General features: G+C 43.4%; 1 protein-coding gene across 1 annotated transcript; it reads right to left on the bottom strand.

Moving 5' to 3' along the window:
• Positions 1–7,473: 7,473 nt before the first annotated feature.
• On the bottom strand, positions 7,474–11,845 carry BSX (brain specific homeobox). The gene is made up of 3 exons (XM_043482753.1): positions 11,423–11,845; positions 9,296–9,492; positions 7,474–8,266 (listed from the first exon to the last, which is right to left on the bottom strand). The coding sequence occupies exons 1-3, from the start codon at positions 11,682–11,684 to the stop codon at positions 8,027–8,029; spliced, it is 699 nt and encodes a 232-aa protein (XP_043338688.1). The 5' UTR covers positions 11,685–11,845; the 3' UTR covers positions 7,474–8,026.
• Positions 11,846–24,926: the final 13,081 nt, after the last annotated feature.

The raw sequence follows: 24,926 nt of genomic DNA on the forward strand, positions 1-24,926 counted from the left end.
CTCTTTATGAGCCTGCGCGCGTGTGTGTGCGCATGTATTTGTGTGTCTGTGGCTCTATTTTGCTGTTTCTATTTATCTTTTCTGTTTCTCTATTCAGAGATTAGGGATCCAGGTTTCAAATTAATCTGAGATCAAGAAAAATGAAATAACAAATCCCTTCACCTTGAAATTTCTAAGAATATCCTATAAAACTATTCAGGACCTTTCACAGACAAAGATTCTTAAGGACTAACTAACTTCCAGTACTTTCAAATGGGTAGACCCCAAGCCATTGGTACTATATTACTGAATATGAGGTAAAAGGGGATATTCTGTGCTTTGGCAACAAAGTCAGCCTTTTAGTCTGTTGTAATGATAATGCAACTCCTGAATTTAACAAATTCAGTTACATAAAAGAAACATCAAGATAAAAGGTCGGTACCTTCATTGTAAAAGCCAGAATAAACAAACATTAAACCCAAATTATGAGAAATCTGGATAAATACGGTAGATTGAACACACACACACGTGCCCATGTGCATATCTGTTTCACTCCTTTGGCAAGCTCCCACTAAAATCACAGTAACAGCTTTTTGTTTTTTAAAGACATAAACATACAAGAACAGGGAGAACAGGAAGAGGGATACCAGTAGCAACTTTTTTAAAACTAGAAAGGGGATGAATAGATTGTACAATAATAATAGTAATTAAAAGCCTCGAAAAATAAGAAATCGTAACCAAGCAATGGGGAAATCCAAGAGTCAATCTGATTTACACTACAGAATGCCCCCAAATGCTCAGGAACTGATGGTGTCAATTACCACTGGAAGTAGCGGGGAAAGGGGGTGGGGTGAAATGAAGGACAACTGACCCTCCACCACCCCAGTAAAAGGCTGCTGGACCCTCTGCAGAGGGTAGGACAGTGTCTCAGGAGTGAGAAATGACTGGCTGTTAGGAGGCACCGTCCCAAGAACAGAGTCAACAGTGAGCACAGGTGTTCTAAATACACAGACCTCTGCTCCTCCTCTGCCACTCTGCTCCCAGAAAGTTAGGCCTTCATCCTACAAGCAGAGATTTGGAAATTCTTCTCTGGGAATCTGACCAGCCCAGAAGAAAAGAGCTAAAGATTCTGACCCCAGTGGATCTCCAAATGAAGGAGTCAACCATGTTATCTTGCAGAAGAGCTCACAGCCAGCAGGTCTCACTGGGTATTCAGAGCTTCCTATCAGCTTTCTGTTTCTCCTACTTAAATATGAGCAGACAATCAAGGTTTTCCAAATATCTGAGGATATTATATGGCATACCACTAAAAAAAGAGAGGGAAATTAAAGAGATCTTGAGAGTTAGAAAAATAATAGCTGAAATTAAAAATTCAAGGTTATAAAGTAAAACTGAAGAATTTTTTTCAGAAAGCAGAGCGAAAAAGGCAAAAATATAGAAAAGCAGGAGAGGAAGAAATAAGTTTAGAGGATAAATCTGGAAGGTTGGAAAAAAATCAAAATAATAGGAGTTCCATAAAGAATAAATATAGGGAAAAAAAAGGAAGAGAAATCATCAAAAAATTAATTCAAGAAATTTTCCCATAATTGAAAAAAAATGAGTTTTCATATTCAAAGGGCCTATTGAGCATCTGAAAAAGTGTGTGAAAACAAACCTCCAACACAGGCATATCACTGTAAAATTTCAGCACACTGGCTCCAAAGAGAGGACCCTACAAGTTTCCCAAGAGGAAAACAAATGAATAAATAAAACAGGATATATCAAGAATCAAAATGGCATTAGACTTCACAGCAGCAACTGGAAGCTAAAACATGATTGAATGAAGCCTTCAAAACTATTCAAATGTATTCAAAATGATTTCCAATTGAGAATTCTATACTTACCCAAAATACTAAGAAACTAGAATAAAGATGTTTTTACACAAGAATGATCTCAAAACATTAACCTTTCACATACTAACAAGGAAGCTAGAGGAGCCTGTGCTCCACCAAAATAAGAGCGTAAACCAAGAATGAGGAAGAAAGAGGAAACAAGAGTAAAATGAAAAGCAACCACGGGATGAAGGGGAAGATGCATTGACACAGAATCCAAAGTGGACAGGCTAGAGGCTGTGGGAGAGATTGGTTCAGGAAAATGAAATGTTAAGAATACATGCCCAGGAACCTCCCTGCTGGTCCTGTGGTTAGGAGTCTATGCTTCCACTGCAGGGGTACAGGTTTGACCCCTGTAGTGGACTCACAGGCAATTCTTTCTCTCTTAAGAGGGTTCCCATGGATTTGAATTCTAACTTCCCTCCTTACATAGCATCATGTCTGTCATTAAGCGAGATAACAGAAACCTGGGACAGAAGGGGGCTGGGCTAGGTAACCGGGAGGAAAAGGAGCATTCTGGATAATGCATCCCCAGTGACACTTTGTATTTCATCCAGCCTGTCTGATCCTCTCAGTCCACACATGAGGTCAATGACAGAAATTAAGATGAAGTTATTAAAAAACAACTCCTTGGAAAGAGACATAATATCCCCTTTTTAATGATGGTGATGGCACACAAAACTAATACTGACCTTTTGGTAACCATACTGCTACAGCCGATGTCCTCTGAAGTTTAATATCAAAGACCAAACTGATACCTTCAGTGTTATGTTGTAGTTCAGTCACCAAGTGGTGTGCAACTCTTTGAGAGCCCATAGACTACAGCATGCCAGGCCTCCCTGTCCTCAGATGTATGTTGTAATTCATCATCTTTCTCTAGCACGTTTCTTCCAAGATACCACAGTAGGCTTTTATAACTGTTATCTCACATCCCCTCCCATTCTCAACTGATTAACAGGGTACTCTCCCCATTTTTCAGATACCAACTAAGAAAACTTTTTAGCAAAGTAATAATTTACAGATGCCAAGTAATCATTAGCAAAAGAATGATTAGAATTGAAGTCTCTAAGCCATCTAGCTAGTGGCCAAATCAGATATGGTTCTACAATAATACGAAGAGTAATAAGAGAAGACGGGAACTGCTAAGAAAGATTGAAGGAAAAAGTAGAAGGGGGTGGCAGAGGATGAGATGGTTAGACAGCATCACTGACTCAATGGGCATAAATCTGAGCAAACCCTGGGAGACTGGAGGACAGAGGAGCCTGAAGTGCTGCAGTCCATGGAGTCGCAGAGAGTCGGACACAACTTGGCAACTAAGCAACAACAAAAATGAAATCATGGAGGGAAGGTTATCCAGTGTACACGCTGGGAATTCTGAGGGAAGGAGAAATCTGTCTTTGGGAGGCAGGATTAAAACTAGAAAATACAGCAGAGAGAATCTGAAGAGAAAACATGAAAGTCATTTCAAATTTTTATCTCCTAAATATGTACTGGAATGCTCTCTGACCTCTGCATGTATTAATTCTGTAATTGACCAAATTAATAGCCTGTATGACATGAGGCAAGTCAGCCTCTTTCAGTTGCTTTGTCTGTAATTAAAGGAGATTTAGGCCAAAATTTTTAGAAAGTATGGGGATTTGAAGCAGCTTAGACATATCTAGCTCATCCTACTGGATACACAAACATCTTCTAAAACATCCCAGCAAATCGTCATTCAACTGTGGCTTGGATAAAAAACAGGGCTAAGGGACTCAGTACCTCCTAGGAATGTCAATTTAAGTTACAGATTGCTCTTAATTAGGTTTAACATAAATTGATCTAAGAATCCGCTAGATAATTTCCAGCTTTTTTTTTAAGTTTCACATCTAAAATTACTATGCAAAATCCTTTCCTCCACATAATACAATGATAATAGCCCCACTGCCACTTTTATCACAATATGAATTAGTGGTAAGGTATAATTAAAACTGACTTCTAGTCTTAATTCCACCACTGTCTATTTGACATTGGCCCATAATTCATTATATCTGGATTTTAACATCTTCCTTTATAAAACGAAGGACTTAGATTTTGTCAAATGTCTCTTGTAATACTGACAATTCCTTCCTGATTATATTTTTGTCTTTAACTCAGAGGAACATCACTTAGTCTTCACTTACTTTTTAGAGTGAGGTTCTGGGACTTCTTTAATGAATAAACGAATATCCTTTTCTTCTTCTTCTTTTTGTTAACTCTTCTATTTATTTAGAGTGTATGAACTAAAATCTTATTCCTAGTAAGATGACAAATAATTTTAGATGTTTTGCCTGCCACCTTCTGATCACACTTTTCTAGTGAAAAGTATTTAGTGTTCTGTGGACTTAGCCTCTTCCACTGATGGACAACACAATACCCGTCTTATAGAAGTTACTTAAATATTGTTCCAAGATCTACTTCCCTGGAACCACCCATTGGCTCTGGTTCTGCCCTCTCCAGCAGAGCAGACTAGACACGTCCTTGTGATACGTAATCCCTCTATAGCCACTGAAACACAACTAACACAGTTTCTCCCAACCCTCCCCAAAGCTTTGCTTCTCCAAGCTAAAAAGTTCACACTTATTTGTTTCCTATATCTTTTACTATCTAGGTTCCTGTATTCATTCCTGGATGAATTTTAGTTTGTCAATATCCTCTTTAAAATGTGATGCCAAGAACATAACATAAATATAATACATTTCATTATTTTTGCACAGACACTGAGCCCAATTCAAGACCAGGAAGTTATTGATTCAATTAAATATGTTTATTGCACGTTTCTCTTAGCACCAGAAAGCATTCTGCTTGCTCTGTGCCTTCATACCTCTTAATCTCTAGTTATCAAATCCATCGATAAAAGCCAGTCCTCTGTCTTCTGAAGTGATGTCATGGATTTCAATTAATCACTTCTTAGTGCCACTATCAGCTAATACTAGGCTAAGTGATGTATTGTCAATTTCTTGCGTTCTTATGTCACATGAGTAGAAATATTATTGAGAATATAAATATTCTCCTCTCCGAGAAGCTATGAAATGCAGTACATCAGAAATAACATTGAGAACAAATACCAAAAAATTATTTACTACATTTAGGATTACAAGTAGGATGACTTGTCCACCAGGGCTATTTTAAGATGGTTTTGACCCTTCAGAACCAGATCTGTGTATGTCTCTCTTTAATACATCATAATGAGCGTGGTTTTGTCAGATCTTCACCAGCAAGTGAAACTGAGTTGAAGCAAAAGCCTGGGTAATTCAGACAAAATACCTTTTCAGCCTATAGAGGCTTTGATCAGTATTGAAGGCCAAAAACAAAAAGTGCTATCATGTTACATTAAATTGAGACTAAATTGTGTCTATCCTCTACCATCATCACTATAAAAAAGGGAAAAAAAAAAGAAAGAAAGAAAAAGGAAAGAAAAACTAGGAGAACTTTGCTATCGAATTGTTTGCACCAATTTCAGGGAATACTGTCTCATGTGGAAATGGTGCCACAGGTTCTGCTGGTTCTGCAGGTCTGAGCTCTTCCCTTCCCAACTAACCCATCCATGGAGGGACAGCCACAGAGGGAGACCAGGATGACTCAGAGTGAGCATCTTCTTGTGTTTGATGCTCATGAATGAAAGACACAGCTACTCCCTAGCTCCAGGATTCATTCTGCCTCCAGTCAAGCAATGCTGTGCCTATGCTAACAGTGTTTCCTATTTACCTGTCTTTTCAAGACAAAAAGTCTTTAAAATGTAGCTAATCTGTTACTCTTAGACCCAAAATAAGCCCTGCCATCTTCTTGTGAAGACAAGAGAAGAAAGAAAGAAATGCTTGGTGTTTGGGGGTTTGTGTTAACCATCTAATTTTTTTTTATTTCCCCCGAAACACAGAATTTCTACTCACTTCAAAGATTCTCCCCCAAAATCCCTCTTAGTAGTTGCTCTTCCTGGGATTAGAAGAATTTGAGATTTATTTCCCCTTGTGTAATAGTACCCACTTTCTCCTCCCGGTTACCAAGAACATTCTTATTCAAAAATTGCTTTCTTTCTATAACCAAGTCTTCTGTAAAGCATTTGTCAAGAACTTGCTTAAAATGGTACTGTTGTTATCTGAACAGGGAGAGAGAGAGGAGGAATCTGAACCTAGACTTGCATTTGTAGCACATCTACAAGATCTAAATAAATGAGAGAGGTGCCCTTACAAAGTGTTAGAAGCAACATGCCAACCAATGCATTGTTATCAGAAGAAAAGGTGTTTGGGGCAAAGAAGTGATCAAGGAGTCAGAAGAGATTTTCTGTCCTGCTTTGGCTCCTAGCTAGTCCTGATTTCATGGGTAAATCCTTCAACCTTGCCAAGCCTCAATTTCCTTATTTATGAAGGGAAAAACAATCCCTTCTTGCCAAGACTCACTGATTGTTAACTGATAAAGAGCATTTGGAAAATCCAGATAGTATATACAATGCTTGTATTTTTAAAGCAATAGATTTGCTCCTAAATAATACAGACTGGATAAAGGTCTCACTCTGACACTTATCTCTGCTTAAGTTAATATTTCCCCAAACAAGCTTACTTGGGAGAAAAAAAAAAAAAAAGTCTGCTGCTACATTCATAGAATCATAGAACTTAGACCCAGAAGTATCCTTAGGGTTCATGCTCTTATTAGAGAAATAAGGAGCCAAAAATTGTAATTGAATGGAACCCAAGGTCATACAGCTGTAATGCATGTAGTTAACGTTGGTCAATAGGAGCCAAGAGTCAGGACTCGACATAGCCTCTTTCCCAGGTTTCCTGGGCTCTTTTACCTAAATACACAACCAGGACGAAAGGAAGGTCGGAAACTGAGGTCGCCTCTGGCGCGGGTGCTCTGTCTGATAAGTGTACTGAGTACGTAGTGTCGTCACACAATTCGTTTAGCACAATTTCAAACTCCTATAATCAAGAGACCGCTGTCCTTTCGGCATTTGAGAGTCAAAAATACCATCTGCAGAGACCTTTTACACGTAGGTGGAACCCGAGACTATTACACGATTCAAAACAGAAAAATCGGCGTCGGGGAGATGGGAATCTGTGGAGTAAAAGTTATTAGCCCTGCTCTTTCCTGCCGAGGACAGGAAATTGCCCGGGGCTGAGCGGAGGGGGCGTGCGCGCAGGAGGTCGCGGTAACAAACGATTCCCGGAAACTCGTGTTCGTTCCCAGTTTTGCCCGGCGAGCCCTTTATTATCTACAGAGAGTGCAAACCCGGGAAAAGAATAGACCTCCCAGGGGAAAGGAAAGGGGGGCTACGGGCAGGGCCAACCCGATTCCTGCCCCCACCTTAAAAGTCCCCAAACAAGAGGCACGCCTGGTAGGGGATGCGCATTCTCCTTTAGGCTTCATCCTGCTAAGATTCCCTAAAATGCAATGAGAACGAGCATTTCCACACAGAACCCGAGAGACGCTCAGTTTTAAAATATCAATAGCCAGTGGGATGTGGAAGAGTTGCGGGGCAGGCGCGCAACAAGGTCGGGAGCGGGAATTGCTCGATGGTTTTCTCCGCCCAAGTTTCTCGCCTCCCAATACGGGGGCCGGGGGTCACCAGAGTGATGACCGCGGGGGTCTGGGGGACCACAGCTCACAAAGGGTTCTGGGTGCAGAACCAAGAGCTCTTGAGGAGAACCTTGGAGAGAGGGGATGGAAGCGCCGCCCTGAGAAGAGGAGGGAGTCGGGGAGAGTGGGAGCGTGGCGGCGAGCAGCGCGCGAGTCTCCCCCGGAGTGAATGTGAGCGGAACACCCGGTCCTTACCTGCAGCCCATCGGTCTGCCCAAGGAAGGGCAAGGGGTCCGGTGGAGAGGCCGCAGCGCCTGGACAACGAGCGGGGACAGGTGGCTGAGGGCGAGGGCCGAGGGGTCTGCAGTCGCGGCAGGGAAGAGGTCCCCGCACCGAATTAGGGCGCCGAGAGCCCAAGCTCCCGTGGGCGCTGCCGAAGGCGCGGGACGCGCGGACGGGCGAAGCAGGCGCACTCTCGCCCTGGTGGCGCGGGCTCGGCGGGCGGGTGGGCGGGGGAAGGGGGTGGGAGGCCGGGCGCACGGGCCCGCACGGGTTGGAGGGTTAACAGGTGTGTAGCGTTTGTCTTCCCGGAGCCGATCCCCCAGGCCAGCCCCGCGGCGTCCTCCCCGCCTCCCCAGCCCGGCGGCTCAGAGCACGTGCGGCCCTGAGCCCAGTTCCCCCTCGTCCCCAATGTCCACCTCGTCCTCCGGCTCCGTCAGCACGAAGGAGCCGGCGGGCAGGCCCAGCCGAGCCTCGGCGGGTGCGGCCTCGGGGCCGCGGGGGCTGCCCTCGGGGCTCTCCGGCCCATCAGTCGCTTTGGGTTCGTCTTGACTTTTCCTCAGCTGCTTTTTATGCTTCATCCTCCGGTTCTGGAACCACGTTTTCACCTGATTCCAGGGAAAAAGAAAGAAAAGCACGTCATTCCTTCAGACTCAGCGAAGATAAAAGCGATTGCTGGGGTTTAAGAAAATAGACCTCAACCCACTGACGAATTATCCAGAAGCTGTTGACTGTCTCACCCTTGGGTTAGGTCACACCTGAACGGCTCACAAGTTGTCGTCTTAGCTTGAATGGGAACCAGATATCCTAGGGATCTCAGAATTAATTGCCCCAAAATAACAGCGAGGCTCAATACGGTGTGTTTGGTACATACTAATACTGCTATTAATTAGAACCTCTAACAGTAAGTGCTGCATGGGTGAGCTTCCCTTCCGTTCAACTCCCGTTTCTCTGACTGTGACATCTAAATACCTGGTCCAGCAAGACTCCTGGACAGGAAGAGGAGAGAAGCGGACTTGCTGCTTCTCATCAGAGAGAAAATCACTGGGGCCTGGCAGGCCTGCGCTTTCACAGCAAGTTGGGTTTCAGAGTATAGAAGAGAGGGAGTGGAGCCAGGCGTTTTGAGGTTGCAGGTGAAAAGCATTTGGAAGAAAGTGAAAACAATTCTCCCACTCAGGACACGGAAATAGGAAGAAGGCTCATATTTGTGCGTGTGTGTGAGTGTGTTTGGGAGAGGGTGGGTATGAAGACTTGCGGCTGTGAGAAACATTAAGAGGGGGGAAACCTTATGTGGACTTCTCTCGGGTCAAGAACCCTCTTATTTCTTACTGATTTGCCTCTGACCCGGGCTACTGCCCTGATGGGAAAGGAGTGGGGGAAGGCGCAGAAATGGTAGTTCTCAAACAGGACGTGATCATCAGAATCACTCGAGGGGGTTTTCCTCCGTGTCCGGAACCCGCTCGAGAGATTTTGCTTCAGTGACTCAGACAAGAGATTGGAAGTGTCGGTAGTCTTCCTACGGGTCTTCGGAGAAGTCTAGAATAAAGGGGAGCGGGGTCGCTCCGCTCAAGAGCTCTACGGCCCGCCCAGAGGCGTTAGGAGTCGCTGAGAACGGGCCTCCCCCTCCTCCGGCCCACCTGCGTCTCCGACAGGCTGAGGGCCGTGGCCAGCTCCACCCGTTCCGGCGTGGACAGGTAGCGCTGGATCTCGAATCTCTTCTCCAGGCCCGAGAGCTGCGAGTCCGAGAAAACCGTGCGAGCTTTGCGGCGGCGGCAGTGCTTCCCCGGCAGCTCCGGGTGCTGGGGGTGCGGGAACAGCGCGGGGACCGGCACCCCTGGGGAGAGAAGAGCGGTCAAGTGGACAGAGAGCGCCCCTCGCCCCACTCCCACCCTAGTTCCCCGGCAGCCCTCCGTCTCGCGCGCCCACCGGTCCCGCCCCTCGCCCCCAAAGCTTCTCTTAGGAATCGCAGGGCAGGGGGGAACAAATTGCAAGAATAGCGCTTGGAGATCTTTATCAGAAAGGCCATTTGTAAATACAAACAGTAAACAGTAAGTAAAATGGAAAAGAAAATTATCAAATAGATCCGGAGGCCTTTGAAAATGTCCTCTTGGAGAAAAACTTCTGGCTGCGCCTACCAAAATATTCGTGCAAACGTCGAGTGGTTCAGCAGCTAGCTATTCCTCCCCACCCGCCCCACCCGATCCTTGCAGTCTTCTCTGCACACTCAGTGACAATCAGTGATGTCCTGGGGCTGATGGAAGCAGTGAATGTGATCCTGCCTCACAACCTTACTTAAAAAGCACCTGTCTCTTCACTGAGCCGCCCCGGTTCTCCCGCCTGCAACCAAAGGAAATAGACCAACAGTCAGATGCAAGTGAAGCTCCTGAGCGAAAACGGAGGGGTAGTTTCCATCTCGCTCATTTCCTGTCAGTTTCGGGGAAGCGCTGGGGACCCCGCTCTCTGATCTGGTTCTCATTCTTTTTCTCGCTCTTTCCCTCCAGCCCCACGCAGAAGGATTGAAGCGCCTTGCCTCGGGAGACTTCTCGAGTCTTTCCTGACCCTCGCAGGCTTTTCCGTGTCTGAGACGCGCCAAGCGGACCAGCCGCCACAGACATCAATATTGGCTGATTCCGGAGAGAAAAAGCAGAAACAGAAAACAAGTGTTCCTGTATCTCGGGCTTTGTCCGCTATTTGCGGGGAGCATGGGTGCAGCGCTAAAGAGCTGTCTCTGGCCCGTGGTGAAGCCAAAACCAAAAGGCGAATTCAGTCGCAAGTTTTATAATTGCCCCTCCAACACAGTGCCCCGAAGTCTGGGTTTTACCGCTTCACAAACGCTTTAGCTTTTGTCGTGGATTCCAGCGCCCACATCTCACAGTCTCCTGTCTTTCCAGACCCCACCCCAACCGGGATCGTTTTTCCCCGCTGCGCTCTGCATCTGGACTCAACGAATCACTCTATTCGGGCTGTAATGAAGAGGCCGGAAAAGAAAGTGTGAATGTGGCCTTTCAGAGAGAGGGAGACCCCACATATCCCTGTCCCAGCCAGACTTTGCTGGTCTCTCTCTTTGCCATGCCTCGGAAATCAGATTACTTTGGCTACGGCTCCAAAGACGCCAGCAACTGGGGCAAGGGAGGGCGGCCCAGCCCAAGACTGTGAATTAAATGATGGATGTTGGAAGTGAAGAGGATTAATGAACAGCCTCCCCTCTCTTTTTTCTTACCTTTTCTCCCTTATTTAGGCCAGTCCAAACCTTCAGTCCTTACAATATCCCAAACCCTCCTTTACTTCTAAACCCCTGAAGTATCTGCGAATGCTCAGCACCTGGAAGGAGAGAGCTGGCCCCACTGGGGCTTTTGAGCTTCTGGGCCGAAAAGTTGAGTTCCTTTCCATCCGGTGGGATAGTCAGGGGTCCCCCTCAGTGTGAAAGAGATCGCTATGGGGACACACAGATGGACCAAAGTGACCAAGAAAAAGGAAAGTGAACACTGCGCATCAAGAACATTGCCCAAACCTACAGCCACTTCTTGGCTAGGCATCCTTCCTTCATTATAAAAAGTACAGAGTTACCACCCTGGGTTGGCATGCCTCAAGGGAGCTCCCTGTGTTCTCAGCTATATGCCCAACATTCTTCCCTTGTCACTTAGAGAAGGAGGCCGCCAAGCCAGGCCCAGGCAGCTCTGGCCTTTCCTCCGCTCCATCACAGGCTCAGAGTCTGCTGGAAGACCTGTTCTTGCTCCCCATTCCTTGAGACCCCTGTTACTTACCCGAGGTGGTGAGGAAATAAGGGTGGTGGTGGTCTCCCTTATGTAGTGGGTGATGGGGGTGAGGAGCCAGGAGGGTGGGTGTGGGCATGAGTGGGTAGCCATAGTCCAGCAGAGGCACCCGGGAGGCCAGAGTGCTGGTGAAATGGTCAGGGGCCACCTCCCTCAGCGGCTTAGGCTTGTGTAGCAGGATATCCTCGATGAAGAAGGACGTGGGCCTCTGAGATGACGCCGGGTGTAGAGGGGAGGTGAAGTTGAGATTCATCTTGAACCGAGCGCCTGCCACAGGGCCAGGGCCGGGGACGAAGTGTAGGAAGCAAGCGGCGTCTCACCACGCCTGGTCGAGAGCCAACCACCCTCGAGCTCGGATCCCTGATGCTCTCTTGTCGGCCTTGGGCTACCCCCGGACCTGAAGAGGCGAGAAGATAAGCTCCTGGGTAGATTGGGTCTTCGTGTAGGAGAATTGGCAGCTTGGAGAGGGGAGCTGGGAGAGCCAATGGCAAGGCTGCCAGAGGCAGAGGGGAGGGTGCGGTGGGCGCGGGGCGGGGCGGGGCGGGGCGGGGAGCTGTCCGCGGTGCTGAATGCGACCGGCCAGGCCCGGGAAGAGTGGAGCGGAGAGAACTGGATTTTTGCTCTTACCAGGTTTCTGGACCTCAATTTCTGCCTGGCCACTGCAGGAGCTGCCTAGCTCCCCGTCGTCTTTTAAAGAAAGCGAAAGAGAAAAGGTCTCTACCGTCGGACAAACTCCTCTTTAGAGAGCAGAGGGCATTTAAGGGGCCCTGAAGCAGCAGGAATAAAGCACGTACTTCAGCATTGGGGTCTGGGCTTTAAAACTTTAGAGCAATGATAGCAGAAGGAGGAGAGAAGTGAGGAGAGCGCCTGTATCTGCTGACCCAACTTAAGTTGATGGCTAAGGGATGACTGGATTGTGGAGGTAAATAAATGATCATAAATAATGTTTTACATTATTTACCTCAGTTTTAGAGGGTGGTGTGAGGAAAGTTATATCTACACTGGTCAAGTAATCTGATCTGTATAAATATGTCCAGAACTATCTCTTAATGACAGCCTCCTCCTCCTCTCCAATTTCCACTACTTTCTCCTCATTCCACTCACATGACCTGCTATTTCTGCTATACCATCACTTGTCAATCAACCCTAGCCTGCAAAATAATTGTACTGTGTTTTTGTCTCCCATTCCCTTTTGCAACCTTTCTTTTCATTTTCCTCCCTCCCAATCTTTTGGGTTTTTTTTTTTTTCCTGTTTGTCTTTTTCTAAACTGTTACATTTATTTCCCTGGAGTCAATTTGCTAAAATTAAGGTGATCATCTACAACACAGCAGGGGTAATTTCAGCTCGCATCTCCGAAAATTGCTCTAATTATTGATGTTAAACTCAGGGAAATTAAAAGAAGCCACTTCTCTTCCATCTCTCCATTTTTAAGCTCTAATTTGTTGAAATCTAGTCATCATCACAATTCCAATCACTACTGCTAATAGTAAAAGTGTTTTAATAGAGACTGAGTCCACACAACCCATGCTATTAGATAATTAGAGGAGGTGTTAGAAAGCCAAGTGCTAATCCTTGGGCGCTCGGGTAGGATTTCCATCTGATCTAGCAGGTAGAACAAATTAATTACCAGAATCAATTAGGCCCCAAACTACAGAGCTCCAAGAAGTGGGAGCGTCGTATTCCATACGGATGAACTGGTAAATGGTAAATAGATGAGGAGAGTGAGAGGAAGGAGAAAGAAGGGGAAAATAACTTTAAAATAAGATCTTGGAAAGTAAGCCTCTAAATGAAGTCAGAACTCATGTCCTGAAGCCTGAAATGTGACCTTTTTAAAGTTTATAATGGTAAGAACTGAAGACCCCAAAGCAGGTGGTCTCAGAGAGGGAACACAGCAGACTTCTGGGAGTCAATGCTTGGTTTTAGCTCTGGGTCCAGGGGAAGACAAAGAAGACTTTTCGTGAAGAGGTGGTGGGGGTGACAGTCCACACTTGACCCACATCTACCAGCTCCCAGTGAGAGCTGAGGCATCTTGTCTCCTGAGACTCTGGAGGCAGAGTGGCCATTGAGGGAATGGTGCATATACAAACAGCAGAAGCCACTGTAAAGAGCCTTTGGATCAGCACACCTACACTGCATCCCTACACAGAGCAGACTCACATCCACCCTTGAGGGTGCGATTTCAGCTTCACTTGGGGGTGGGGACTAACTTCAGCCTCAGAAATGACAAGATTTCTGAAAGTCCCTTGGGAGTAGGGGCAGTAAAACACTGTTGGATAGCAGTTACCTTGGAGCCAAGGTGCTGCAGACCCTTTCTCAGAATTCAACCTTACACCTCTCCTGGGATGTTCGCAGTATCCAAGCAGGGAAGGGAGAGGGCGAGGTATGCAGCCTGCTTAGTCCTTACTGCCTCCTTACTTCATATACTTTTATTTCATACTCCCTCTTCTCCCTCCAAGCTAAGGCTGTCTCCCCAGGCCCTGCCCACACTCCCGTCTCTCTACTGCTCACACCGGACCTGCCTGCCCAAGAGCCCAGCCCCACCAAGGAGAGCTTGAAGGCCTTTTCCCCAGGAATCCAGCCCTCCCTCCTCTGCCTCCGCAGAACTTGGGAACCTGGGAAGTGAGAGACAGAGGGAGGAAACTGGACAGCTCTGAGAAGGGGCAAGACCTCCAAGACTGCTAGAGTTTTCCTTGCCTTTCCCCTTTTGATGGTGCTGGGAAGAAAAGCTCCGTGACTGAGAGAGTGGACCCACTGTCCACACTAACGCAGGCCCCTGGAGGCTCAGAGGTGGAAATTGGGGATCGGAAGTGGAGGCTGAGAGAGGGATTCCTCCAACGCCACCCCTTTCCATTAAGGATACACCCTTCCTCCATGGGGCTCAGGTAATATCAGCTGGGACCCCACTAGGGGCTTTGGGGCCTGAGTCCAGCACAAGGGCAGGCTGTGCTGGTGGAGCTTGTCCCACGAAAGTTCCTTTCTCCTCTTAGATAGTTACTACAGCCCAGACTCTTGGGAAATCGGGAGGTGAAGAAAGCTGACAAGTTTCTCTGTGATGCTGGGGCTCTGGTCTGGCCCATCCTACTTCCCAGGTCGGGTGAGGGAGGCCCCCGAGGTGCCCAGCCCCTTCTTGAGATTCAGTTTTGGGATAAGGCTCAGGGTGGGCTTCCCAGATGACTCAATGGTAAAGAATCCGCCTGCCAATGCACGAGACACAGATTCAACCCTGGGTGGGGGAGAGCCCCTGGAGAAGGAAATGGCAACCCACTCCAGCATTCTTACCTGGAGAATTCCATAACAGAGGAGCCTGGCGACCATGGGGTTGCAAAAGAATCAGACAGGACTGAGCGACTGAGCCTGCCTGCTTGATGAAGGCTCAGGTCAGAAGGAAGAGGCATTCCAGGGTCAACAGGCCTCCCTCCCCCCTCCTCTCCCACCAGTCTACCTAAGGAATAAAGTAGTCTACCTAAGGAATAAAGTAGTCACATTGTTATATAGCTTGCAAGTTGGCCCTTATAAGCAGAGATATTTCATTGCCTACATTATCTCCACAGTCCAGACCAGCATCATCTAATTAAAGTATAATGCAAACCACATAAGTAATTTAAATTTTTCTATCAGTCACATTTGAAAATTAGAGGTAAAATAGTAATGTATTTCATTTAACCCCAATATATCAAAAATATTATTATTCAACATGTAATCAATATAGGTATCATTGAGTTTTTTTGCATTCCTTTCTTTATACTAAATCTTCAAAATCCAGTGTGTATTTTATACTTAGTGCGCATCTCTGTTCAAAGTTCAGACTAGCCACATTTCAAGTGCTCAATAAACACATATGGCTAGTGGTTACCTATTGAACAGTACACACTTAGTTAATTGCCATAATTCCTTTTGCCCTTTTCCAATGTAGGTATTCACAAACAGAAAGTGGAAAGCAGTTGTTGAAGCCAGCCTCCAACATTCTCAATGCTTGCCTTTCATCCATCTATGATATTGTATTATTGTGAGCATTCATTGAGCATCTACTGTCTTAAAGGGTACTCACTACCCATCTTCACAAGCTTTCCCAAAGTCTTAGGAGATTAAAGAAATGCACTCATGTTACATTTTCTTTTTATTCTCGTTTGACCAAAATTGATCTACCCAGAGTCAGCAGGCTGTAATTGTATGCCAGGCTGACACATAAATTCAGATCCTATTTACTACCTGAGCAAAAAAAATAAAGATCAAATAAATCCCCCCCTCAACCCACAAGACCTGATCAAGCTCCTGTTTATGGTTTCAGCTGAAGAATTATTAATCTAAAGAGAGAAAATGCATGTTTCTCAGGGAGCTAATAATTAAAAAGTCCTTCTCTCTTTCATGTCAGCCTCATCTAAAACTGTCATCTGAACTGAGACTTGGTTTCCCGAAAAGATAACCCTACTGATGATCAAAGGAAGAGACTGGTTCCATTAGTCAAGATGCCTATACCGTGGCCTTCAAAATAGAGAGAAATGTATTTTAGAAGGATCTGAGTAACACACTTTACTCATAACATTTTGTATTATATTGCTTGTTGTCTGTTTCAACTTACCTTCTATCTGAGTACTTTATTTTAAGCACTACCAAAGTGGATGACATGCCGAGAAAAAGAACAAGAGTCACCAAATGCTTCCTGCAAATGTATCTTCAAATAATGCTTTTACACTGAAAATTAGGATGTGAACTCTCATGAGAACACACTCAAGGATAGGGTATTTAAATCATAGTATTCCTAACCTAAGGAGAAATAACTCTGTCCAGTTTGCTCGTTGAGGATAAGGTCTGAAGAGTTAAAAACTTCCATTTCTCTCTTGAAGTTCTCTGTGCTGACTTTGGCCTCTCAATTCAAAACTTGCTTCACAAAGTGACAGGAAAAAAAAGACCTGACGTTAAAGGTTTGAAATGTGAGAGAGTACATATCATTTCTTAATCCTCTAGGAAGTATATAGTAGAATAAGAATGAGGTTTGAATAAGTTTCTCATTCATATTCCACCATTTCCTCATCAAAACCCCAAAAGACATCAAGACCCCAAAACTAAGTGTATTACCAGAGGGGAAAAAACCTAATAAGCTTACAAAATGCCTTTTAAGTATTCTTTTCTTCAGTTCTAAACCATTTAAATTCTATGTCAGATTTAAAACTTAGCACCTACTAGCACAATGTACTTTAAACAACAATACAAAATTACTATGCATAGTTTCAAAAATAATGAGCTGCTACCATAATACTTACTATGTGATTTTCTAATATCAGAGATTATAATATCCTTTCAAACTCTATCATTGGGTACAGAAATTTATGAACATTTTCCAAAAGGACTATGTTCATAGAACTAAATATTGGGTGTGTTTTGTTTAAATGCTGGATTGTTTATATTCTGTTTGAGAATATTGTTCATGAAGAAAACTGATTTTTATTCTTTAAACTCTCATTAACAATGCAATCAATTAGGTGGATCAAAAACATGGGAGACATTTCTCCAAAGAAGACATACAGATGGCTAACAAACACATGAAAAGATGCTCCACATCACTCATTATCAGAGAAATGCAAATCAAAACCACAATGAGGTACCATTACACGCCAGTCAGGATGGCTGCTATCCTAAAGTCTACAAGCAATAAATGCTGGAGAGGGTGTGGAGAAAAGGGAACCCTCTTACACTGTTGGTGGGAATGCAAACTAGTACAGCCGCTGTGGAGAACAGTGTGGAGATTCCTTAAAAAACTGGAAATAGAACTGCCATATGACCCAGCAATCCCACTCCTGGGCATACACACCGAGGAAACCAGATCTGAAAGAGACACGTGCACCCCAATGTTCATCGCAGCACTATTTATAATAGCCAGGACATGGAAGCAACCTAGATGCCCATCAGCAGAAGAATGGATAAGGAAGCTGTGGTACATATACACCATGGAATATTACTCAGCTGTTAAAAATAATTCATTTGAATCAGTTCTAATGAGATGGATGAAACTGGAGCCCATTATACAGAGTGAAGTAAGCCAGAAAGATAAAGACCAATACAGTATACTAACACATATATATGGAATTTAAAAAGATGGTAGGGATAACCCTATATGCAAAACAGAAAAAGAGACACAGATGTACAGAACAGACTTTTGGACTCTGTGGGAGAAGGTGAGGGTGGGAGGTTCTGAGAGAACAGCATTGAATCAAGTATACTATAAGGGTGAAACAGATCACCCAGGTTGGATGCACGAGACAAGTGCTCGGGCCTAGTGCACTGGGACGACCCAGAGGGATGGGATGGAGAGGGAGGTGGGAGGGGGGATCGGGATGGGGAACACATGTAAATCCATGGCTGATTCTTGTCAATGTATGGCAAAAACCACTACAATATTGCAAAGTAATTAGCCTCCAACTAATAAATGGAAACAAAAACAAAAAACAAAAACATGGGAGGTACAAATGTTGTCACTATAAGAGAATAATATTGGGTTTATCTTCCAATAACCAACATAGTACATAATCTTAAAAGAAAACAGAAGGAAAAGTATTGGGGAAGTTTTTTAAAACTTAAAATAGGAAAAATCATTCTGTGTATAACATAAAAACTTGGAAGTCATAGAATAAAACATTGATAAAAATTGATTTTTAAAAATTCTGCATGACAAAAATTATCATAAGCAAAGGAAAAAGACAAGAAACTGGGAGAAAGTATTTGCAATTTGTATCCCAGACACAAGGATAATTTCTTATATATAAAAAGTTCCTACAAATCAATTTTAAAAAATCAAGAGTACAATTTAAGGGCTTTCCCTGGTGGCACAGTGGTAAGAACTCCACCTTCCCAATGCTGGATGCCCGGGTTTTGATCCCTGGTCAGGGAACTGGATCCTCCATGCTAGGATTAGGAGTTCACATACTGCAACCAAAGATCAGGTGTGCTACAACTAAGACCCAGTGCAACCAATTTATTTATTTATAAGTAAATAAATAAAAATAAATATTGTTTTTTAAAAAGAGTACAATTTAAAAATGGGCATAGGATAGGAAGAGTTCACCTAAAAGAAAATATAAATAAATGGCTGTCAAGCATTTTAAAAGCATGATAATAATGATAATTACTAAAAATAAGACTAATGAAAGATAACAATGAGACATTAACCTGTTGAATAAAAAAATTAAAAAATCTAATTACTCATTCTGTTAGCAAAGCTGTGCAGGAAAGAATCACTCTCATATATTGATGCAAAGAATGCAAATTTATACAATCTCTATGGAGAACAACATGGTAATATATGTCAAAATTACAAATGCACATTGAAATTTATCCAACAGATATGATTTGCACAGCATGGCTAAATTATACAAACCCAGAACAAAAGGAACTCCAGGAAGTATTAGCATTAGTTGCCTTTAGGGACTGCGATGCCAGGGACTTGATGGGAAGTAGGTTTCTCCCTAAATGCCCTTTTGTATTTTTTCTGTAAGAATCATATGAATGTAACATTTATTCAATAATAATTTTAAGATTAAAATATAAAATAAAAAAGTTATTATACTTCAACCCCAAAATGTTCCAATCAAAATTCACTCTATTATTTTCATTATGATTTTAGCTTTTCTCTGTAAGTTACTAGACCAAAATTAGTACACTGTTGTGTTTAATTGATGTTTGCCTATAAGGGACATTAAATTTTAATTCCTTAGTAAAAGTTCTTCAAGTCTTTATTTTCATATAAAATATGTGATTTCAAAAAGTTGATCACACACTTCACTTTCATCCAGAAATTAAGAATAATGTGGATTTAGTCACTTCAAGTCTTTGAAGAATGCTTTTTAACTATTTCAGTGATAACATTATGGATAATGAGGTGAATTTCTTGCATTTATATTATTTATCATACATTTTGCTCTGACTTCTCATTTGAGTATCACAGCTATTCCTTTTTACATACTAAGAAGTGGAAGATCACTTAGGTAGAGTCACTCAGCTTTGTACACTGGGATTTGAACTCAGGTTTATCTGACCCCAGTGTCCACACTCTGTTCATTCCAACGATATTACTATAGAAAAGCAAAACAATAATAGATGCTGCCTGTTTCTCATCTGGAATGGAACTTGAAACTACTGCCCTTGATTTAAGAGGACAATCTCCCCAATTCTTCTCATTGGAGGATTATAAATCCTCCAATTTATAACTTTATAAAATTTATAAAATTCATATCATGACCTGTAATAACCAGAACTTAAAATAACAGAAAGGTTGTTTTAAAGTTGCAATATGAATGCACACACACACATGCTTCAAGATGATAAGAGCAGTATACACTGCCAGTTGAAAATAGAACAGGGTTAGAGTCAAGCAGACTAAGATTAGAGATCTGGCTCCATCATGTTTACATACTCAGTTCAGTTCAGTCGCTCAGTCGTGTCCAACTCTTTGCAACCCCATGAATCACAGCATGCCAGGCCTCCCTGCCCATCACCAACTCCCGGAGTTTACCCAACTCATGTCCATTGAGTCGGGGATGCCATCCAACCATCTCATCTTCTGTCGCTCCCTTCTCCTCCTGCCCTCAGTATTTCCTAGCATCAGGGTCTTTTCCAATGAGTCAACTCTTCACATGAGGTGGCCAAAGTAGTGGAGTTTCAGCTTCAGCATCAGTCCTTCCAATGAACACCCGGGACTGATCTCCTTTAGGATGGACTGTTGGATCTCCTTGCAGTCTAAGGGACTCTGAAGAGTCTTCTCCAACACCACAGTTCTAAAGCATCAATTCTTCGGCACTCAGCTTTCTTCACAGTCCATCTCTCACATCCATACATGACTACTGGAAAAACCATAGCCTTGACTAGATGGACCTTTGTTGGCAAAGTAATGTCTCTGCTTTTTAATATGCTGTCTAGGTTGGTCATAACTTTCCTTCCAAGGAGTAAGCATCTTTTAATTTCATGACTGCAGTCACCATCTGCAGTGATTTTGGAGCCCAGAAAAATAAAGTCTGACACTGCTTTCACTGTTTCCCCATCTATTTGCCATGAAGTGATGGGACCAGATGCCATGACCTTAGTTTTCTGAATGTTGAGCTTTAAGCCAACTTTTTTACTTTCCTCTTTCACTTTCATCAAGAGGCTCTTTCCTTCTTCACTTTCTGCCATAAGGGTGGTGTCATCTGCATATCTGAGGTTATTGATATTTCTCCCGGCAATCTTGATTCCAGCTTGTGCTTCTTCCAGCCCATTCAGGTATGACTTAAATCAAATCCCTATGATTATACAGTGAAAGTGAGAAATAGATTTAAGGGACTAGATCTGATAGACAGAGTGTCTGATGAACTATGGATGGAGGTTCGTGACATTGTACAGGAGACAGGGATCAAGACCATCCCCATGGAAAAGAAATGCAAAAAAGCAAAATGTCTGTCTGAGGAGGCCTTACAAAAAGCTGAGAAAAGAAGAGAAGCAAAAAGCAAAGTAGAAAAGGAAAGATACTCCCATCTGAATGCAGAGTTCCATAGAATAGCAAGGAGAGATAAGAAAGCCTTCCTCAGTGATCAATGCAAAGAAATAGAGGAAAACAACAGAATGGGAAAGACTAGAGATCTCTTCAAGAAAATTAGAGGTACCAAGGGAATATTTCACGCAAAGATGGGCTCGATAAAGGACAGAAATGGTATGGACCTAACAGGAGCAGAAGATATTAAGAAGAGGTGGCAAGAATACACAGAAGAACTATACAAAAAAGATCTTCACCACCCAGATAGTCACAATGGTGTGATCACTCACCTAGAGCCAGACATCCTGGAATGTGAAGTCAAGTGGACCTTAGAAAGCATCACTACAAACAAAGCTAGTGGAGGTGATGGAATTCCAGTTGAGCTATTTCAAATCCTGAAAGATGATGCTGTTAAAGTGCTGCACTCAATATGCCAGCAAATTTGGACAACTCAGCCATGGTCACAGGACTGGAAAAGGTCAGTTTTCATTCCAATCCCAAAGAAAGGCAATGCCAAAGAATGCTCAGACTACTGCACAATTGCACTCATCTCACACGCTAGTAAAGTAATGCTCAAAATTATCCAAGCCAAGCTTCAGCAATTCGTGAACTGTGTGAACTTCCAGATATTCAAGCTGGTTTTAGAAAAGGCAGAGGAACCAGAGATCAAATTGCCAACATCCGCTGGATCATCAAAAAAACAAGAGCGTTCCAGAAAAACATTTATTTCTGCCTTATTGACTATGCCAAAGTCTTTGACTGTGTGGATCACAATGAAACTGTGGAAAATTCTGAGACATGGGAATACCAGACCACCTGACCTGCCTCTTGAGAAACCTATATGCAGGTCAGGAAGCAATAGTTAGAACTGGACATGGAACAACAGACTGTTTCCAAATAGAAAAAGGAGTAGGTCAAGGCTGTATATTGTCACCCTTTACATACTAGCTGTATGATAATGGAAATTTTGTTTAATTCCTCTAAACCCTATTGTTCTCAGTTATAAAATGGAGACTATTTAAGGTAATATATATATGTCAATTATATCTCAATTTTTTGGGGGGTTGGGGGAATACCACTCAGCTTGCAGGATCTTAGTTCCCTGACCAGGGATCCAACCAGGGCCCTGGCAGTAAAAGCACCAAGTCCTAACCACTGGACTGCCAGGGAATTTCTTATATCTAAATTTTTAAAAGATAATATATGTAATGCATTTTGCTCAGTGCTTGGTAAGCATTAACTGTGTTAATGTAAGTGGCCCTGCTACTGGTGCTACTGCTGGTGATAGACATGGAGGTGACGGTGGTGGTAGTGGTGTTGGCGGCCTAACTGATAAAAGCAAGCCCAAATGATCAATATCACAGACATGAGTGATTAATGAATCTGACACCATGTTGCTACACAAAAGCAGGCTTATATAATTGCAGAAAGAGTCTTTTGTCAAGAAAAAAAGAATGTTTTGAGAAGGTGGAGTCATCTCTTGGATCCAAGTAGGGAATAGCTATTTAGCTCTAGAAGATACTTTGAAGATGATTTTTAAAAGATGACAACTTCTTATTGGATGGCTGCATTATTCATGTTCCTACTTTCCCCCAGACAGAGTTCAAAAACATTAATTTAGAAAATAATATCAAGGACTTCCCTGAAGGTCCAGTGGTTAAGAATCTGCCTTGCAAAGCAGGGGACGTGGGTTTGATCTGCTTCCACTTTTTCCCCATCTATTTGCCATTAAGTGATGGGACTGGATGCCATGATCTTAGTTTTTTGAATGTTGAGTTTTAAGCCAGTTTTTTCACTCTCCTCTTTTGCACCCTGAGGTCTTAGCCTCACAAAACTTGATTATTAAAACTTGCTTTCATCTGTCTCTTTCAGGAAGTTTCATCCATATCACCTCCCATCTACATAGAAAATTTCCATCCAAATCTAGATCTAGTTCATACCCTTGTCCCTGAGAAAACTACCCCTGTCCATAGCACTTAGTCACCATAGTATTAGCAGATGTTCCATTCACTGGGCTTTTAGAATAGGCTAATTACAACATTGATATGTTTTATCTCTTTTCATGGCCATGTTCTGTTTCTCCAACTAGACTATGTATTATTTTTTCTACAAGAAAAATATTCAAATCATTCAAGGTGAAAAACCATAAAAGTTATGAAGTGAAAAATCTTCCCATCCCACTCTTCCAACTTTAAGAGGCTTAGTTACTCTATCTGCAAAGTGGGGTAATGTCACTTACCTCAGAGACCCATTGTAGGACTATTTTATGAGGAAAATATGCAAAAGATCTTTCAAAGCTGTCCAGCAGCATGAAAATGCTAATTATTATTAAGGATAATAGCTTAGAGCACTTACTCTCTGATAGCATTATATTGTAAGTTCCCCCCGGACTGTAGCCCACCAGGCTCCTCTGTCCATGGGATTTCCCAGGCAAGAATACTGGAGTGGGTTGCCATTTCCTTCTCCAGGGGATCTTCCCCACCCAGGGATAGAACCCCAGTCTCCTGCCTTGCAGACGATCTCCTGCATCACAGGCAGGTTCTTTACTACTGAGCCACAATAGAAGCCCAACAAATGTTTACTAGTCTCTTTCTGTGGATGTCAGCCATGTTAGTAGTAGCTTGTGAAGTGAAAGTTGCTCAGTCGTGTCTGACTCTTTGCAGCCCCATGGACTATACAGTCCATGAAATTCTCCAGGCAAGAATACGGGAGTGGGTAGACTATCCCTTCTCCAGAGGATCTTCCCGACCCAGGAATAGAACTGGAGTCTCCTGCAGAGCAGCCGTATTCTTTACCAACTGAGCTATCAGGGAAGCCCAGCAGTAGCTTAGAAGATGTAAATACAGGAAGCAACCTAGATGCCCATCAGCAGACGAATGGATAAAGAAGCTGTGGTACATATACACCATGGAATATTATTCAGCCATTAAAAAGAATTCATTTGAATCAGTTCTAATGAGATGGATGAAACTGGAGCCCATTATACAGAGTGAAGTAAGCCAGAAAGATAAAGACCAATACAGTATACTAATGCATATATATGGAATTTAAAAAGATGGTAACGATAACCCTATATGCAAAACAGGAAAAGAGACACAGATGTACAGAACAGACTTTTGGACTCTGTGGGAGAAGGCGAGGGTGGGATGTTTTGAGAGAACAGCATCGAAACATGTATATTATCAAGGGTGAAAGAGATCACCAGCCCAGGTTGGATGCATGAGTCAAGTGCTCGGGGCTGGTGCACTGGGAAGACCCAGAGGGATCGGGTGGGGAGGGAGGCGGGAGGGGGGATCAGGATGGGGAGTACATGTAAATCCATGGCTGATTCTTGTCAATGTATGGCAAAAACCACTACAATATTGTAAAGTAATTAGCCTCCAACTAATAAAAATAAATGGAAGAAAAAAAAAAGAAGATGTAAATACATCATCTGCTTTTAAGACTTTCAAACCTCATGACATTGGCATGATCTTAAATGCTAATAGTCCCTGTGTCCCTCATCTGTCACTCCCTCCAATCCTTTCTTCACTAGCCAATGTGATGATTCAAAAGTACAAATCTGATTGTTAGTCCACGCTTAAAATCCTTTGGCAGTAGGTTAAGTTACCCTCTCTGCCAGGAACATTTATTGCTCTTGCCACCTCACAGGCCGGCACTGGCTTCCAGTTTTCAGCTAAAACAAATCACTTCCTCCCGGAAGCCTTTCCCTGATGCCCCCAGGTGGATTAAGTGCCCTGCCCTTGTGCTACCATACTTCTGACATCATCATAGTTTTCTCACTACATTGTAACTGCCTCTTTAATCATTTGTCTAGCCTCTCTAGGGGCTTCCCTTGTGGCTCAGTCAGTAAAGAATCTGCCTGCAATGCAGGAGATCCCGGTTCAATTCCTGGGTCTGGAAGATCCCCTGGAGAAGGAAATGGCAACCTGCTCCAGTACTCTTGCCTGGGAAATCCCATGGACCCCAGGGAAGCCTGGTAGGCTACAGTCCCT

This window comes from Cervus canadensis, chromosome 11 (assembly GCF_019320065.1).
Source record: "Cervus canadensis isolate Bull #8, Minnesota chromosome 11, ASM1932006v1, whole genome shotgun sequence".
Classification (NCBI taxonomy): Eukaryota; Metazoa; Chordata; class Mammalia; order Artiodactyla; family Cervidae; genus Cervus; species Cervus canadensis.

Excerpts from the sequence above, each read along its gene's own strand:
- BSX (XM_043482753.1), bottom strand. The coding sequence starts at position 11,684 with ATGAATCTCAACTTCACCTCCCCTCTACACCCGGCGTCATCTCAGAGG. Across the intron at positions 9,493-11,422 it reads TTATTTCCTCACCACCTCGG|GGGTGCCGGTCCCCGCGCTG; the intron begins GTAAGTAACAGG and ends TTCTCTCCCCAG. Across the intron at positions 8,267-9,295 it reads TCAGCCTGTCGGAGACGCAG|GTGAAAACGTGGTTCCAGAA; the intron begins GTGGGCCGGAGG and ends CCCTGGAATCAG.